Source organism: Pogona vitticeps, chromosome 2, assembly GCF_051106095.1.
Source record: "Pogona vitticeps strain Pit_001003342236 chromosome 2, PviZW2.1, whole genome shotgun sequence".
Classification (NCBI taxonomy): Eukaryota; Metazoa; Chordata; class Lepidosauria; order Squamata; family Agamidae; genus Pogona; species Pogona vitticeps.
The window spans coordinates 3,247,278-3,263,240 of NC_135784.1; the positions used below are offsets into that span (position 1 = coordinate 3,247,278).

A 15,963-nucleotide genomic window follows, 5' to 3' on the forward strand; every position below is an offset into this window, starting at 1 on the left:
TTTGGCTCTCAGTGCAACAAGGAAGCAGGTTTGGCTATTTGAATGCTTATTGCAGTAGCCTGGAACATGCTATTCAGCCCTCTGCTGAAGATGAGCCTGACTTCATATCATACCTGGATTCGGAATTTTCAGGAGTTTACAACAGCAATTGTCTTTAACAAAATAAATAAAAAACGGTTGGGATGTGGGAAAATTGTATGCCTTTAAAATGTATATATCTATGGCAGTAACAAATGTATATTATAAATGTATATAAATGTATATATCTGTATGCTAGTAGCAGGCATCATGCCCTAGCTGCAAGACATGTACATAACTGCTAACTTCCAGTAACGGATAAATCATTGACCTGCTGTCTATTGTCTCTGGATAATGTAGTTAAAGTGTTCGTGTATTCAGGAACTTGTCTGTGTATTTGGATGGTATCTGTGCCTGTTTACTATTAACTGTCTGCTTACCAGCCTGTCTGTTTACCAACCACTCTGTTTACTGATGCCTGTGTATTCAGGAAATTAGTTACCTCTGTATTGATTAACTAGAGCAAATGTAGTAGGGGGATACAATAAAAGAAGAGGAGAGGGGGGAACGAGAGATTCCGCCTCTGAACAGCTGCCATACACTCGAGTGTCCCGTCTTTTCTTGCAGATCCCGACACATTTGGCCTGTTTGAATTTCGAGTCCTTAGTTTTGGCTTGCGAAATTCACCAGCAACATTTCAAAGGCTCATGGACCATACTCTGAAAGGGCTCAGTGACTTCACGGTAGCTTATATCGATGATATAGGGGTCTTTAGCAACACCTGGCAAGATCACCTACATCATTTAGAATTAGTGCTACAAAGATTGAAAGATGCTGGCTTAACCGTTAAAGCTAGTAAGTGTCAGCTAGGTAACTCAGAGATGAAGTACCTAGGTCACATAGTGGGAGGAGGCCTAATCAAACCTTTAGAGGCCAAGGTAGAAGCAATCCTGAATTGGCCCAGACCTACCACCAAAAAGAAAGTGAGATCCTTTTTAGGTCTGGCAGGGTATTATAGAAAGTTTATACCCGGTTTCAGTGAGATTGTTGCACCTTTATCAGACCTGACAAAGAAGCAGAGCAGCAACAGCGTTTCCTGGTCGGAAGAGTGCGAGATGGCGTTTGGACGGCTGAAAGATGCTCTAACCAACCATCCAGTGCTGCATGCTCCTGACTTCAGCAGAGAGTTCATCATCTACACGGATGCGTCTAATGCCGGTGTGGGAGCGGTACTGTGCCAACAGGATGACAGCGGAGACCAACATCCGGTGGCGTACCTGAGCAAGAAGTTGCTTCCCAGGGAGAAGAGTCTTTCTACCATCGAGAAAGAGTGTTTGGCGATCATCTTCGTGATCCGGAAGTTGAAGGCTTACGTCTGGGGTTGACATTTTACCTTGTGCACCGATCACTCACCTCTGTCGTGGTTGCGGACTATGAAATCACAGAACAGTAAACTGATGAGGTGGGCGCTTCTTTTGCAGGACTATGATTTCGAGGTTAAGGTGGTCAGAGGGACTATAAACTGTTTGGCTGACGCCTTATCCAGAAGACCGGAAGATGACATCTGAAGAACTTATGGACTCTGTACATGGTATATGGCAATGTAAAATGTTTGGACAGTTATGTGTTGTGTTATGATAAATTGTATGCATTGCATGTTTTTATATACTTGTATGGCGGACGTGTAAGTATATTTGCATAATATAGTTATATTAAACTGGGTTGATGTGTAAGAAATGTAATACTTGATGTTGTTTTCAGTTGTTTTGGGGAAAAAGCACCTTAGCTTTCCCCCACAAAACAACTTATTAAAGGGGGAAGGTATGTGACGTGTGCCATGACGTCACCTGCCTGTCTTGGCTAAGGCTGGAGTTTCCTGGCCTATGGCAGGGCAGGAGGTGGGTCTTAAAGGGGTGGAGTTTATGTATATAAGGGTGAAGTGGAAAGAGGAGAGATATAGAGGGCTGAGATAGGGTTGGAGAGAGAGTGGAGTGAGGGCTTGAAAGAAGATCTGTAGACAGGGTTAGATATAGATTAGGTAATTGAGTGTTAAGTAACAAAGAACTGTGCAGGGTTAAGGTCTGAGAAATATAGTGTGACAAGTGATTCTTTTACGCAGTGATTTACATTTTATTTTTGTATTCAATAAATCATCATTTTTATTTTGAAATCCATACTAAGTCCGAAGTGTCAGGTTTATGTGTGGTTGGTGGCAGCGAAGTTGTGTATGTGTGTGTGAAGGATCGTGACCTGTCATCTCTTGTGGTGACTTAGGAGGAGGTGGCAGTCGCGACACCATCCTACACCTGAATCCAGACAAAGTTATACATTTACCAAAGATCCAACTTGCTAAACATTCGGGCATCCCGTAGCCATTCCATCAGCTCCTGGATCAAGGGCAGAGGATAGCAGTTCCAGAGCGTAATCTGGTTGAGAGCTTTGAAATGGTTGCAAAGACAAAATTCTCCACTCATCTTCTTTACAAAGAGGACTGGAGCTGGAGCAGGTGAAATGGAAGACAGAAAGAATCCACGTTTCAGATGTTTTGCTATGAAGTCCTGCAGTCTTGCTAACTCCAGCTCCAACAATGAATAAATGCACCCAATTGCAATTTTGGAACCCGGAATTAAGTCATTGGGGCAGTCATACAGACAGTGCGATAGCAATTAATGAGTGCTCTGGCCTTTCTCACCAGATCACTCACGAACATGTCCAAACCCCCTTCTACGCTCTAACGTAGGCTGCAGAAAAAATATGACATGTCATAGAAGTGCTCCCTTTCGTGATTGCTGTTTGGGTTTTCTAAACGAGAACCTTAGATCTCTCTGGGCCGATCTGGGATCCTTCTTAAGTTGTGAATTCTGCTCTACACGAACAACTCCCCCGCAATCAGAATCAGAATTAGAACACGTTGAGTGAGGAATTAGGTGGGACGAGAAGCCTTTCCCCCCTTGCGATGGGGTTTTGCTGACATAAGTACCCAAACCATGGAAAGGGTGGACTTGCCATGTGCTATGTGAGGTGTAACAAAAGATGTTCTATAGATGGTTTGGTTCCCGTTTGACTCCTTGGCGTGTGCAGTAGAGTGGGAACATGGGTGGAGGCATGTCTGGTGCTGTAGAGGAGTCATCTTCGTCAATATTATTTCAAGAGGGGGTTACTTTGCCCAATTGTAGCCATTCTTCAGAAGCTTTAAAGCAATTTAAAAAAAAAAATTAACAAAACAGTCATGATTAGGAGTAAAGATTGGTTTCTGATGTTTCCGAAAGGACACAATGTCGTAAACAATGTCCTTTTAGTTTAAATTCTCTCATACAGGGTGGAATTGAACCAGTGAGAGAAGTGACACACACACACACACACACCCCGGCCATCCTCAAATTCTAAAAGGGAGGCAGCAAATGAACCATTTTTCCATCTGGACTCTTCCTTAGCATGATATAGTCCAAAAGTTTGGAGGCTGCGAAAGGAAACAAGAGATCTGACTCTGTATCCTTTTCTCAGGTCTGTTCCTTGAGTTGGCCATGGTGGTGATAAATGCGTTGGTTACTTTCCTTGGCTGGATTACTGCATGGTGCTTCCCATGGAAAACTGTAAAAAAAAGTCAGCTGTTTGGCAGGGGGTGCAGTAAGGTTTCGCTTAGACAACAGTGTGCCTATAAGTTCATTTCTGCCTGTTACATGTGTGTCTTAATCTTTCAGTTTCTTTTCTGAACCCTTTTTTAATCTATTCCTAAACTAACTTTTTCTATCTCATTCCAACTGTCTCTAACTGTCCTTTTTGCTCCGCCCCTCCTGCTTTATCCTCTGATTGACAGGCAGGGATGACGTCGTCTTTTGGATTCCGTTACAATGTGGAATTCATTTTTGCTGCATATAAAATGGGAATAAGAAGCAAAAGTCGGTATGACCTCAGACTATGACTCGGGGGGTGGGGCCAGAGTTCAAATCCTGCCACTCCTGGAAACTCCGGGGGTGTGGGGGAGCTGGTAATGGCAAACCATTTCTTGAACATCTCACGCACGCTTTGCGACGATTGGGGCGTCCGGCGGCCATTTTGGAGCCGCCGAACAGCTGATCGGCGGCTCCAAAATGGCCGCCACATGACCCGAAATGGCCCCTATCAGTGTTTTCGCGCCCTCCCCTTGCTTACGGAGGTCGCGAAAACGCTGCGGGGGGGCATTTTGGGTCATCCAGCGGCCATTTTGGAGCCGCCGATCAGCTGATCGGCGGCTCCAAAATGGCCGCTGGACACGAAAACATCGCTGGAGGGGTAAGTTTCCACGCTTATTGGAACGCATTAAACTAAGTTTAATGCGTTCCAATAGGCTTTCCTTACCCGCACAGCGATGTTTTCGTATAGCGAAGGTTAATCCGGAACGGATTAACCTCGCTATACGGGGCACCACGGTATATATATATATATATATATATATATATATATATATATATATATATATATATATATATATATATATATATCTAGCTGACTGTGTTTTAACTTTCCAAACTGTATTCTGTGTGATCTGATGAGAGGTGGGTTCTTCTTAAATGTTTCATGTAGTGCTTTTGTGCACGTGGTCCCTTCACTACAGTTGGTTTTATCCTTCGTGTAATGATGTGAGATGAGATAATTTACATCACGTAAAGACCTGCATTCCCAAGAAAAGCAGGGATGTCTCATTTCTGCTGTCATAGAAAAGGGTTACCTGCAGTTATTGAGAATTTTAGGACCTGCACACTGCTACCTTTAATCTTTCAAATGCTCTTTGGTGTTCAGGTGAGGCCTGAGGACCATAATGTAGCACTTGGGGATGAAGATGCAGCCCAGGAGGCCAGCGCTGGAGGCCAAGATGGAGAAGACCTGCATGGCCACCATGAACTTGCCCCTGGTGCTCAGGTAGGTGGGCACAAAAGACGCCCAAACGCTGCAGAAGACCAGCATGCTGAAGGTGATCAGCTTGGTCTCGTTGAAGGCCCCGGGCAACTTCCTGGCCAGGAAGGCCACCGTGAAGCAGACGGCAGCCAGGAAGCCCAGGTAGCCGAGGGCGGTGTAGAACATGGCCACAGACCCCTCGTTGCATTGCAGGGTGATCTCCCCAGGCTGGGAGTGCAGGTCAGCGTCCGGGAATGGAGGAGAGGTCCCCAACCAGATGGAGCAGATGACCATTTGACCACCGGAGCAAGAAAGGACGACGGCGTTGGCCAGACTCTTCCCCAGCCACCTCCTGGCCCTGTTCCCAGGCTTGGTGGCCAGGAAGGCCAGCACCACCATAATGGTTTTGGCCAACACCGAAGAGACGGCAATGGAGAAGATGATGCTGAAGGCCGTTTGTCGGAGGAGGCAGGTGGCTTTCCTTGGCCGGCCGATGAAGAGGAAGGAGGAGAAGAAGGAAAGCAGGAGGGAGATGAGAAGGATGTAGGAGAGGCCCCGGTTGTTGGCTTTGACCAGTGGAGTTTCTTGGTTCTTGATGAAGATTCCTAACACAGAAGCTGTGATGATGGAGAAAAACAGGGCAAAAGAAACCAGGATGATCCCCAAATATTCCTCATAAGAGAGGAAGGTTATGTCCTTGGGGATACACTGATCGTGGTCCTTATTTGGATGCTGATCTTCTTTGCATTTAGTGCATCCATCTGCATCTGGAAGAAAGGAGGAGGTAGAACATCTTCAGTTGCAGAGAGAAGGGTCTGGGGTGCCTTTTATATAAGCACACATCCTTCCTCTTTGGCTTCCAAGATTTTTGGAGCAGTAACCAAGACACCTGTGCCCAGACTTGTTCCAAATAACTTTGTGATGTACAGTCTTAAACGAGATCATGTCTGGCCCAAAACAGTAGAGCAGAAAGACTTATGGCTCATTTCAAGTAGAACCAAGATACTAATGATCAGCTTAATTTTTAATTATTACTCCCCTGAGAAAGATGGGAAGCCACTTCCCAAGAATGATACTGGATTCTGTCTCTTGAGCTAAGGGTTCACTGTGGCTCTTGGCTGCACACCCAGAGGCTGAAAATCCATCAAGTGAAGGGTAGGTGAGGAAACACCACCAATGGAAGGGACGGAACAGATTGAACTGGGATTGGAAAGATTGAAACTCTAACCTCCTTAAACAGTAAGATGGATCTTGATTCAGCCAAGACCACATTCTGCCTGCCAGCATCACCAATGGGGCCGCGACCATCTTGGGGTTAGACTACACCTCACAGGCAGCTCATTATTGAAAAGATAATTCCTTGACTGCTGAGAGCATCTGATTGGTTTTGGCCAACAGCAACAGCATGTGCTTCTTCTCCTCACCATAGTTTGGTGTTTGTGACTTCCCTAGATTGTTGCATAACCTTATCCATTATGCATCCCTTGCCCCTCCGGAAGCTTGGCTGGCTCTTTCCCCAGATTTGGCCCAGATCCCCTCGGTATCACCTACCTTCATGGCTAGAGATTGTCCCTTCGGCGCAGAATGAACAAGCATAGCAGCAAACGGACTTCCCTTCTTCGATCACCCTGGAGTATCCCGGATGACAGCTCTCTGTACACCTGGAACCAGGGAGGGACTGCAGCCCCCCCCAAAAAAGACAAGATCGATCAAGGAAAGAACAGGCCATGCTGTCTGTCGTCAGAGGAGGGGAAGGGATCCAATGGGAAGGCCAGTCTTCAGCCTGGCTTTACACCCCTTGCCGTTCGTGATCAGCCAGACTCCTCTTTCAGGACTGAATGGAAGTGGAGACTAACGTCAACTGAGGAGGAGAAGAGCAAAACAGTGTCTGTTGAACATAACATTCCTAAAAAATAATCTGATTTTTCAGGGGCTTCCAAAGGAACAGAAGGTCATGAGTGGGGTGGGGAAGCATCCTATGGATTATGGAGAAGAATCTCAATTAAATCAGAGCAGATATTTTTACTTGTAAGGACATTGAATACCTTGTCTCGGAACACCCCTTGTGTACAATTTTGGCTGATAAGGATGGTGTCAGGCTCCAGCTACAGAGATAATTTCCACTTCCCGCTTGTATCTAATCTTTCCTTATTATTCAGATATGTATTTTTACTGATGCATACTATGTGAGGTCTCGTGGAGTCTTAAGTTTGAACCTGCAAACTGCCCAGAACAATTAATTAAAAGCAATAAATTAAAGTAAGCATGGATGATCTCACCAGATCCACCCACCTGGCTAAACAAGGAGAGCCATTGAGGGGCGTCCGGGTCGAGGGCGAATTTTATGGCTCCCGATGCCTGGCCCTCCACCTTCCCAAACTTTACAGCGTGGAAGGACTTGTTCTTGGGAAGGACCACCCAGTTCACAGCATCGAAGTGGGCTCCCAGTTCCCCATTCTCGTTCAGAAACACCCCATCCATGGAAGTGTTGTAGAAGTGGGCGTTTCCCAAGAAAGGGTGAAGCTGGAAAGACAAAGAGAGAAAAGAAGGGCATTTGGAAAAGAGGAAACCGAGCAGGGTGCCTCACTCTTTCTATCCATGGGAGGTTCAATGATGACCCTGTCTTTATTTCCATAAGATATCTATCATTGCAATGTTGTCCTTTATTTCAGGCAGGTTCAAGTCATACCCGGCTATTTTCATCTCTCCTTTACACGCTTCTGGGTTGTATATTCTAACTGCTGAAAATTCAGCTGCATCTGGAAAAACTCAGAGACAGAAAGACTGGCAGTCATGGTGATCCAAAGGATCTGAGATGGGCAAGCCATACCTGCCACGGCTGCAACAATCTTGGGTGTCTCAGCCTCTGGCCACGCAACCGGGCCATCCGCCTGAGTCCATATGATGACAGTGCATCCTTCAGGGCCCTTGCCACTGCGTGGGCCAGGTTGTAAATAGCATAGCCGTCGAGCGACAGAGTTCCCTCAACCCATTCTCTGGGCATGGCCCCCAGCCTCTCTGCTTCTTGGCACCTGAACCGCTCTTTCACGGACAACGGATGCTTGGAATGGGAGCAGGTAAATGAACTCAGAAAAAATTCCCATGTAGCAGTTAAAAAGGCGTCAAAATCTTCCTGTCTTGCCCTTTTCTCTCTATGGATTAGGAAAGAGAAAAAGCCATAGATCTCTGGAGAAACCAGAACATCATAAGACAAGTTTGGAGTGAGGTCCCAGACAGCAGTCGTGATCCAGACTTTCCCCACGGGGAACTTTGCCATGCCTTTTGTGTAAAGTAGCAAAATTGCTATGGCAGCGTAGAAGAAGCGAAGCTCCCCATAGTAAATGAATATCCTGGCCTTGTTCCACTTGATCAACAGGTCTGGAGGCATTTCTATTAATTGTTTCTGGACAGGAGTCCGAAGTGAGAAAGCTGTGCATATGGCATTGCTAAGAAGCAAAGGGGTCATCATCTGTATGAACCGTTCCCCATCATCAGTGTCTGGCGTGATGAGGCCGACCCAGTTCCATCTGAAATGCAGCAGCAACTGGACAATTCCGAGATACTGGTGTTCGTCTTTGGGGACCATCCGGTAGATGAATGGGAACTGGGTTTTATCATGAAGAATGTGGGACCCAAAGCTGTAACTGACCTGAAGCAAGAAAAGGGAGAGAAGAGTCTTCTGGCTCTAGAAGAAATCCATTTGTCAACTCGTCCATCTCCATCCCTTTTGGCTCAATCTGTACTGCCCCTTCCCTCACCCTCTTATCAATTTATTCATTCATTTATTTGTTTGATTTATATACCACCGATCTGATCTGTGGCAACTCTGCTTGCTTCACAACCCAAAAGTAACACGCATTGAATACAAGTAGATTATAAAATACAACATACCAACTTCAGACATTATAAGTTGTACTCTAAAATATCTCAGTTTAAAATGCATTCTATAAAAACAGAAACATTTAGAATTTCAGTAGCCATTAGCATGACGGGTTGTTGATTTAGGAGCTTTTTGCCTAAAATGGGGAAAAGGAATCTTGGTTGAGACTTAGTGGCCATGAAAATCAAAACTCTCCTGCCATCCCTCCTGGAGGGTCCGCATCTCACTTCTATGCTGTTCCCCAAATGCCAGTTATCTTTTCAGCTGGGGTCTTGAGAAGTAGATGAGTGTGGACAAGGATTTGTCATATATCACAATCACGAGGTGCAATACGGAGGCTGACTTTCATGAACCTTGATATGTCAAGCACTGGCCATTATTCTTATCATTATTATTATTATTTGCAGGCATGCAAACTAAGGCCAACCCTGAACATTTTAGGGGTTCTCCCCCATACATACCTTACCACCACCCAAAGACCACCTCTCAAGGGTCATCACAATCTTCAAAGGAATGGCTATTGCAAAATACTATATTCAAGCACTATGGGACGTGGTGGCGCTGCGGGCTAAACCGCAGAAGCCTGTGCTGCAGGGTCAGAAGACCAAGCAGTCGTAAGATCGAATCCACGCGACGGAGTGAGTGCCCGTCGCTTGTCCCAGATCCCGCCAACCTAGCGGTTCGAAAGCATGCAAATGCAAGTAGATAAATAGGGACCACCTCGGTGGGAAGGTAACAGCGTTCCCTGTCTAAGTCGCACTGGCCATGCGACCACGGAAGATTGTCTTTGGACAAAACGCTGGCTCTATGGCTTGGAAACGGGGATGAGCACCACCCCCTAGAGTCGAACATGACTGGACAAAAATTGTCAAGGGGAACCTTTGCCTTTACCTTTTATATTCAAGCACTGGTTCTGATTGGTCTTACCTTTCCCTCTAAATTCTTGCTTATCCCGAGTTCTTTTGTTGTTTAATTTCATTCCAAATCTCAAGATTTCCCATTGTTTCTTTTCTTGGATTCCACCTCCTGCTTCACATTTTCCTCCAACAGAGGACTAAACTACAGAGCAGGGGATTCCCGAAGTACCTGTGGGATTTTGTAGAGGCCGGTCAGGGTGGAAATCTCTTTGGAAATCTCTGATTCCTGCCCTTCCAGGAGGACCAGGAGATCCTCCCTTTGCTCACAGGAGTAGTTGGGGATGTTGGCTTTCCCAGTGGAGAGGAGGTCCGCCGTCACTGCGTACGTCGTCCCCACATCGAAATAGTTGTCGTAGACATTGTAGCCGAGGGTGAGGTTGGGCAAGAGGCTGGGATTCTGGTTGACGTCCCCGAGGGCGAAAAGGAAGGAGAGGGTGTGCCAGTGGTTCGTGGGCCCATTCCTGCAAAACAATTTTCAGGTTGCCTTGTAAACACAATTTGAATTATTTCTTAAAGGTTTATAACTCTTCCCAGCAGAGAATGGAAATGCCTGGATTCTCCCCTAGTGGTGTGGCACACGCCACAGCCTCAATAGCCTAACAAAAGCCTCTTCCTGTATCTAAAACCAAATGATGGCACCTAAGCAAGAGTCCTGTATACTTTTTAAAAAATCCCCAAGTGCATGTAACATTTTTCTCTCCCAGGTACACTGGGATGCTCAGCCACATCTCTGCAGGATAAGACGTTTGATGCATCAGATCCTTCCATGGCTTGACTCTTGTTTTGGAAGGAGCTCAATGGGACTTGAGTGGATTTTGGTGGGATTCTGCCCAAGTCCCCTAAATTGGTTTTCAGGGCTTCGGAACATTCCCTCGTTTGGCTCTGGGTGGAGTGATTTGCGTCCTATCCCTTTTGATATTTATCCAGGTTCTGAGTGACAGCCACGATCTGTAGAGATGCAGCTACCGGTAGAGGAGTGCCAGGTAATGGAGGTCCAGGTAAATGGTTTCTGTCTTTGTCTGTAATTACAGGGTGGGGTACTTTTTGTTAAGTTTGACTGGTAAGAACTGCTGGATAGCTCAGGGGTTTAGTTTTCTGCCCGTGGAGCCAGAGTTTGGGAGATCAAATCCCCCACTGGGGCCCCTTGCCATGGTCAGAAGTGGATGATCCACAGGGTCCCTTCCAGCTCTGCAGTACTAAGGCTATTATTATTACTGTTATTGTTATTAGGCCTCTGGCTGCGTAGCCAGAGGTTGGGAGTTTGATTCCCCACGAGGCCTCCTGGACTGTGGCCGGACCCGATGACCCATAGGGTCCTTTCCAGCTCCTGCAGATCTCAGATTATTATTGTTACGAATTCAAGTGAAGATGTTTTAGGGAACAGTTGGGCGGAAAATGATGACGTAATTTTTAAATATCAATTTTATACGAAGCCTGCTAAAATTTACTGTTCAAAAGGTGAAAGTCTGAAGTGGGGAAACTTATGAGTCCTACAATTCACATGACGCTGCCTCTCCTTGTCTCTTGGGCCTCTCTCTCTCTCTCTCTCTCTTTCTCTCTCCCCCGCTATCATACACAGCCCCAAAAGAACACAAAAGATAATACACAAAACACAAAACATGACAACAGATAAGCCAAGCTACTACACAATGTTTGATAAATAACTGTTGTTGAACATAAAAAAAAGCCAAGCAAGATGACCCACCAAAAGCTTTCACAAATCTTTCACACATATAGAAATATTTCAAAGCTTTACACATGGCTTATTTAAAAGAGGGAGTGAGATAATTGAAGGAACCCGAAATAAATTTCAGAGTCAGGTGATAGTTGCCTTCTCTGTGTGGACAGGAGGCTCACTTGGAAACCACCACATTGGATCTGTCCACCGTCTGGAATGAGGAACCCTGTCCCTTCTGTTGGCTTGCGCTTCGGATACAGAAAGCAAGGAACACAGGCTTCTGATAATGTAGAAAAACTCACAGTACAACTCTGGTGACGGGAGGCACCGAGAAGTTGGCAGGCTGAAAAACGACAGGTGTTGCTGATATCAGTCCGCCAATGTGGAAGTCCCCTGGCTTGTAAAAATTCATGGGCTGCTTGGGGTCCCGTGCCAGGCTCAAAGGGCATTTCGCCGTCTCCCTCCCAGATGCCGCCTGGGGCAGCAGGATCAGCAGCAACAACAGAAGCAGCAAGAGCCTCCTGCAAGGGCTGCCCATGGCCATGGCTCTCCTCCCAAAAGGCTGCACTGGCCAAGGTGGCCGGATGAAAGACGAGAGAGGCCGCCCTCGTTCAGGACCAGCGCTGGGCTGAGGGCTAGGTTCTGCTCAGAAGATTGGACCATCGAGGGCAACCTGGGACTCGGTTCAGCGACTCCCTTCTAGACTGGCATCTGGCTCAGTGGCCAAAGGAGGGTGTTTTTGTACAACTGACGTTATGTTGTTTTGCTGCTGCTGGTGGAGTCATCCATGGACCCAAAGGAGAACCTCAGAAAGAGAGAGAAAAAGGTTCCTTGAACTTTGAGAAGTAGGAGGAAAACAAAGTAAATGACTGTGATTTCAATAATGACATGGTGGAGGCTCCGCTCTGTGCCATCCTGACAAGCCCCAGGGCCAGAGGTGGAGAAAAACATGTTTTGAAGAACTCAGTTGTGGGTCTCCATCTTTTGCTGTCTTTTAGCCCGAAGGCTAGAATTCCCTGGAGACGGACCAGCAAAAGCCAGATGCGTTTGCCTGGAAGTTTCTGAAGTTTCCCTGCCACTGAGTCCCACCACTGAGAAGGAAAGAAGAAGGTTGCACGCCTTTCATGATGGAAAGGAGAGGACGGGACACACTCTCTTGATAGAGTTGGTGTAGCAATTTCTTCCTATTTTAGCTGCTACAACCTCACCACTCCTTACCCTTGTAGGTGAATGGTGGATGGGCCATTTTCTCTTCTAGGAGTTTCCCAAGAGTGACAGCATTGAATTTCTGGTCCCTCATCAAAATAATCGCATATTTCCATAGGTTCAGTAAAAATCAAGAGAATTCCTGATAGAATTGCATAAGGGTGCAACTATGACCCTTAAATTGGAAAAGATACTCCCAGAACCATGTAATGTAGGCCAGTGTATTGGTCATCGCTTTGTGTAGAAGGCATGCTTTGTATGCAGAAGGAGTCCTCTTAGATTTCTAGTCTAGGGTCTGCCAAAAAGGTAGAGATCTCCTGCTGCTGGTCTGTACAGACCAAAGTGTGAAAGATTGAGTGTGAAGTTGTCTGGACGTTACTGTCTAAAAAGAACTTTTTAAAGCTCTGTATGACAACAACACCTAACTAGATGGTCAATTGTTTGTCTTTGGGATGAGATATCCTCCCAACACTCATCCAAGGACACACAACTTTATCAAGCTTTCTTGTTCTCATTGTTGTTGTTTAGTTGTTTAGTCATGTCCGACTCTTCGTGACCCCATGGACCAGAGCACACCAGGCCCTCCTGTCTTCCACTGCCTCCTGGAGTTTGGTCAAATTCATGTTGGTAGCTTTGATGACACTCTCCAACCATCTCGTCCTCAGTCGTCCCCTTCTCCTCTTGCCTTCACACTTTCCCAACATCAGGGTCTTTTCCAGGGAGTCTTCTCTTCTCATGAGATGGCCATGAGCCTCAGCTTCAGGATCTGTCCTTCCAATGAGCACTCAGGGTTGATTTCCTTTAGAATTGATAGGTTTGTTCTCCTTGCAGGCATCAATTCTTCCGCAGTCAGCTTTCTTTATGGTCCAGCTCTCACTTCCATACATCACAACAGGAAAAAACATAGCTTTGACTATGCGGACTTTTGTCTCTGCTTTTTAAGATGCTGTCAAGGTTTGTCATTGCTTTCCTCCCAAGAAGAAGGCGTCTTTTAATTTCGGGGCTGCTATCACCATCTACAGTGATCATGGAGCCCAAGAAAGTAAAATCTGTCACTACCTCCATATCTTCTCCTTCTATTTGCCAGGACGTGATGGGACCAGTGGCCATGATCTTAGTTTTTTTGATGTTGAGCTTCAGACCGTCTTTTGCACTCTCCTCTTTCACCCTCATTACAAGGTTCTTTAGTTCCTCCTCAGTTTCCGCCATCAGAGTGGTATCATCTGCATATCGGAGGCTGTTGATATTTCTTCCTGCAATCTTAATTCCAGCTTGGGATTCCTCCAGTCCAGGCTTCCGCATGATGTATTCTGCATTTAAGTTAAATAAGCAGGGGGACAATATTCCCAATTTTGAACCAATCCGTTGTTCCATATCCAGTTCTAACTGTTGCTTCCTGTCCCACATATAGGTTTCTCAGGAGATGGATAAGGTGGTCAGGCATGCCCATTTCTTTTAGGACTTGCCATAGTTTGCTGTGGTCCACACAGTCAAAGGCTTTTGCATAGTCAATGAAGCAGAAGTAGATGTTTTTCTGGAACTCTCTGGCTTTCTCCATAATCCAGCGCATGTTGGCAATTTGGTCTCGAGTTCCTCTGCCCCTTCGGAATCCCGCTTGTACTTCTGGGAGTTCTCGGTCCACATACTGCTGAAGCCTACCTTGTATGATTTTGAGCACGACAGTAGTTAAATGTTTTGTTCACTTTATCAGGCATCAAGATACAAATACACAAGATACAAATGATTGATTTATAGAGTGTTCCCAGACAAAAACACACCCATAGGGCTAGCAGCTCCGTTGGTACTTTCTCCGCAGCACCCCATAACAGGATTCCAGAGATCACCAAGAGAAAAGGAAAAAGAGAAATCCAACTCAATGAAAGGTCAAGTCTCAGAGCTTGAAGGATAAAGAAGAGGACGCATCCAGTGAAACAACTCACGGCCTTCTTCAATGGCAATATGATTGATCCTATTTGCAGGGTTCTCATTCAGTGACATCTGGAGATGGTTTGTCAGAGATCTGTGTCTTTGTTGTTCATAAAAGATAGAGAGACTGAGTTGTTCTTTTAAAAAACTTCTGTATTTGTTTGTTTTTCTCTGTGTGTTTTTTCATAGCCATGGAGGGCGTTGGTTGACTGAATAAATGGTCATGGCTGGAGGAAGAGTTTGCAGAAGGAAGAAGTTACCGATCATGCAGGTACCTGTAACTGCTTAACGTTGGCTGACATACCAAGCCATTATGGTGGTACGTTTTAGGTATTATTAGTTAAACCTAAGCGGAGGACACCATCTTACTAGAAGGAAGCACCAATGACTTGAACTGAGTTTTGGGAGAATGAAAAAGAAAGCACCAAAGCAGAACTGCAGTTGAATGTTAAGAGGACCAAAATTTTGAATACAGAAGAATTATACAACTACACAACTTTGACTTTGACAATGAAAAAAATTAATTAATCAGAGGTTTTGCTTTACCATCAATTCAAACAGAGTCTGCCACCCAGAAATCAAATGAAGACTGATACTAGAAAGAGAATCAATGAACAAAATATCATCCACCCTCATATATTTCTGATCACCACTTAAAGGTGTGAAAGCTGGAGAGTTAAGAAAGCTGACAGGGAACACCTTGAGGCATTTGAAATGTGGTGCTGGAGGAGAGCTTTATGGATTAACTGGAGTGACAGAAATATGAACAAATGGGTCCTAGATGGAATCCAAGATTCCACAGAATGTCCATTTCTCTAGGTGCTCCTGCCAGTCCTGGAAACTCCAGGTGAGGAGAGAGAGCTGGTAATGGCAAACAATTTCTTGAACAAATCCTTGTGGATGCGTGTGACTTCTCATTTTTCTTGGCTGAGGTGGGGAGAGTCTCTTGCGCCTAAATCCATTGGAGGTTTGGGTAGCAAGGTATCCGGTTATTCCTTCTGTAGGCAAAGCACAAGGTAAGAAAAAAGCCCTCAAGTAACACAAGGATGTTTGCCCAGGCTCACCACTTTTCCTATAACGCACAGGTCTAGTGCTTTCTGTTGCTCTAGTTCAAGTAGAAAAGTAAGTAGAAGTAGAAGATCTACTGGGAAAGATAGGGAGGGCCAAATTCCTATTACTCTGACACCTGGTTAAAGGATATTGGCAGATCCCATTGAGAGCAACTGATAAGGAAAAATCTGCTTTTGTCACCCCACGGGGTTTATATGAATTCACCTGCATGCCATTTGGGCTGCATGGGGCAGCTGCTATGTTCCAGAGATTGATGGTCAAGGTGTTAGAACCTGTATGAGGGTATGTGGCCACTTACATTTATGGTATGCTGATAAATAGTGACATGGGAAGAACACATAAAACATTTAAAAATGTATTAATGAAATTGCAGAAAGCCCATCTTAAGGTCA

General features: G+C 45.5%; 1 protein-coding gene and 1 long non-coding RNA gene across 2 annotated transcripts in view; one reads left to right on the plus strand and one right to left on the minus strand.

Moving 5' to 3' along the window:
* LOC144587337 (uncharacterized) overlaps positions 1-15,963 on the plus strand; it is a 194,143-nt gene that overhangs the window by 52,665 nt on the left and 125,515 nt on the right. The gene's annotated exons all lie outside the window — the stretch shown is intronic.
* LOC144586926 (vomeronasal type-2 receptor 26-like) lies at positions 4,768-11,912 on the minus strand. Its single transcript, XM_078386095.1, has 5 exons — positions 11,671-11,912; positions 9,860-10,151; positions 7,724-8,542; positions 7,173-7,416; positions 4,768-5,660 (listed from the first exon to the last, which is right to left on the minus strand). The coding sequence occupies exons 1-5, from the start codon at positions 11,910-11,912 to the stop codon at positions 4,768-4,770; spliced, it is 2,490 nt and encodes an 829-aa protein (XP_078242221.1).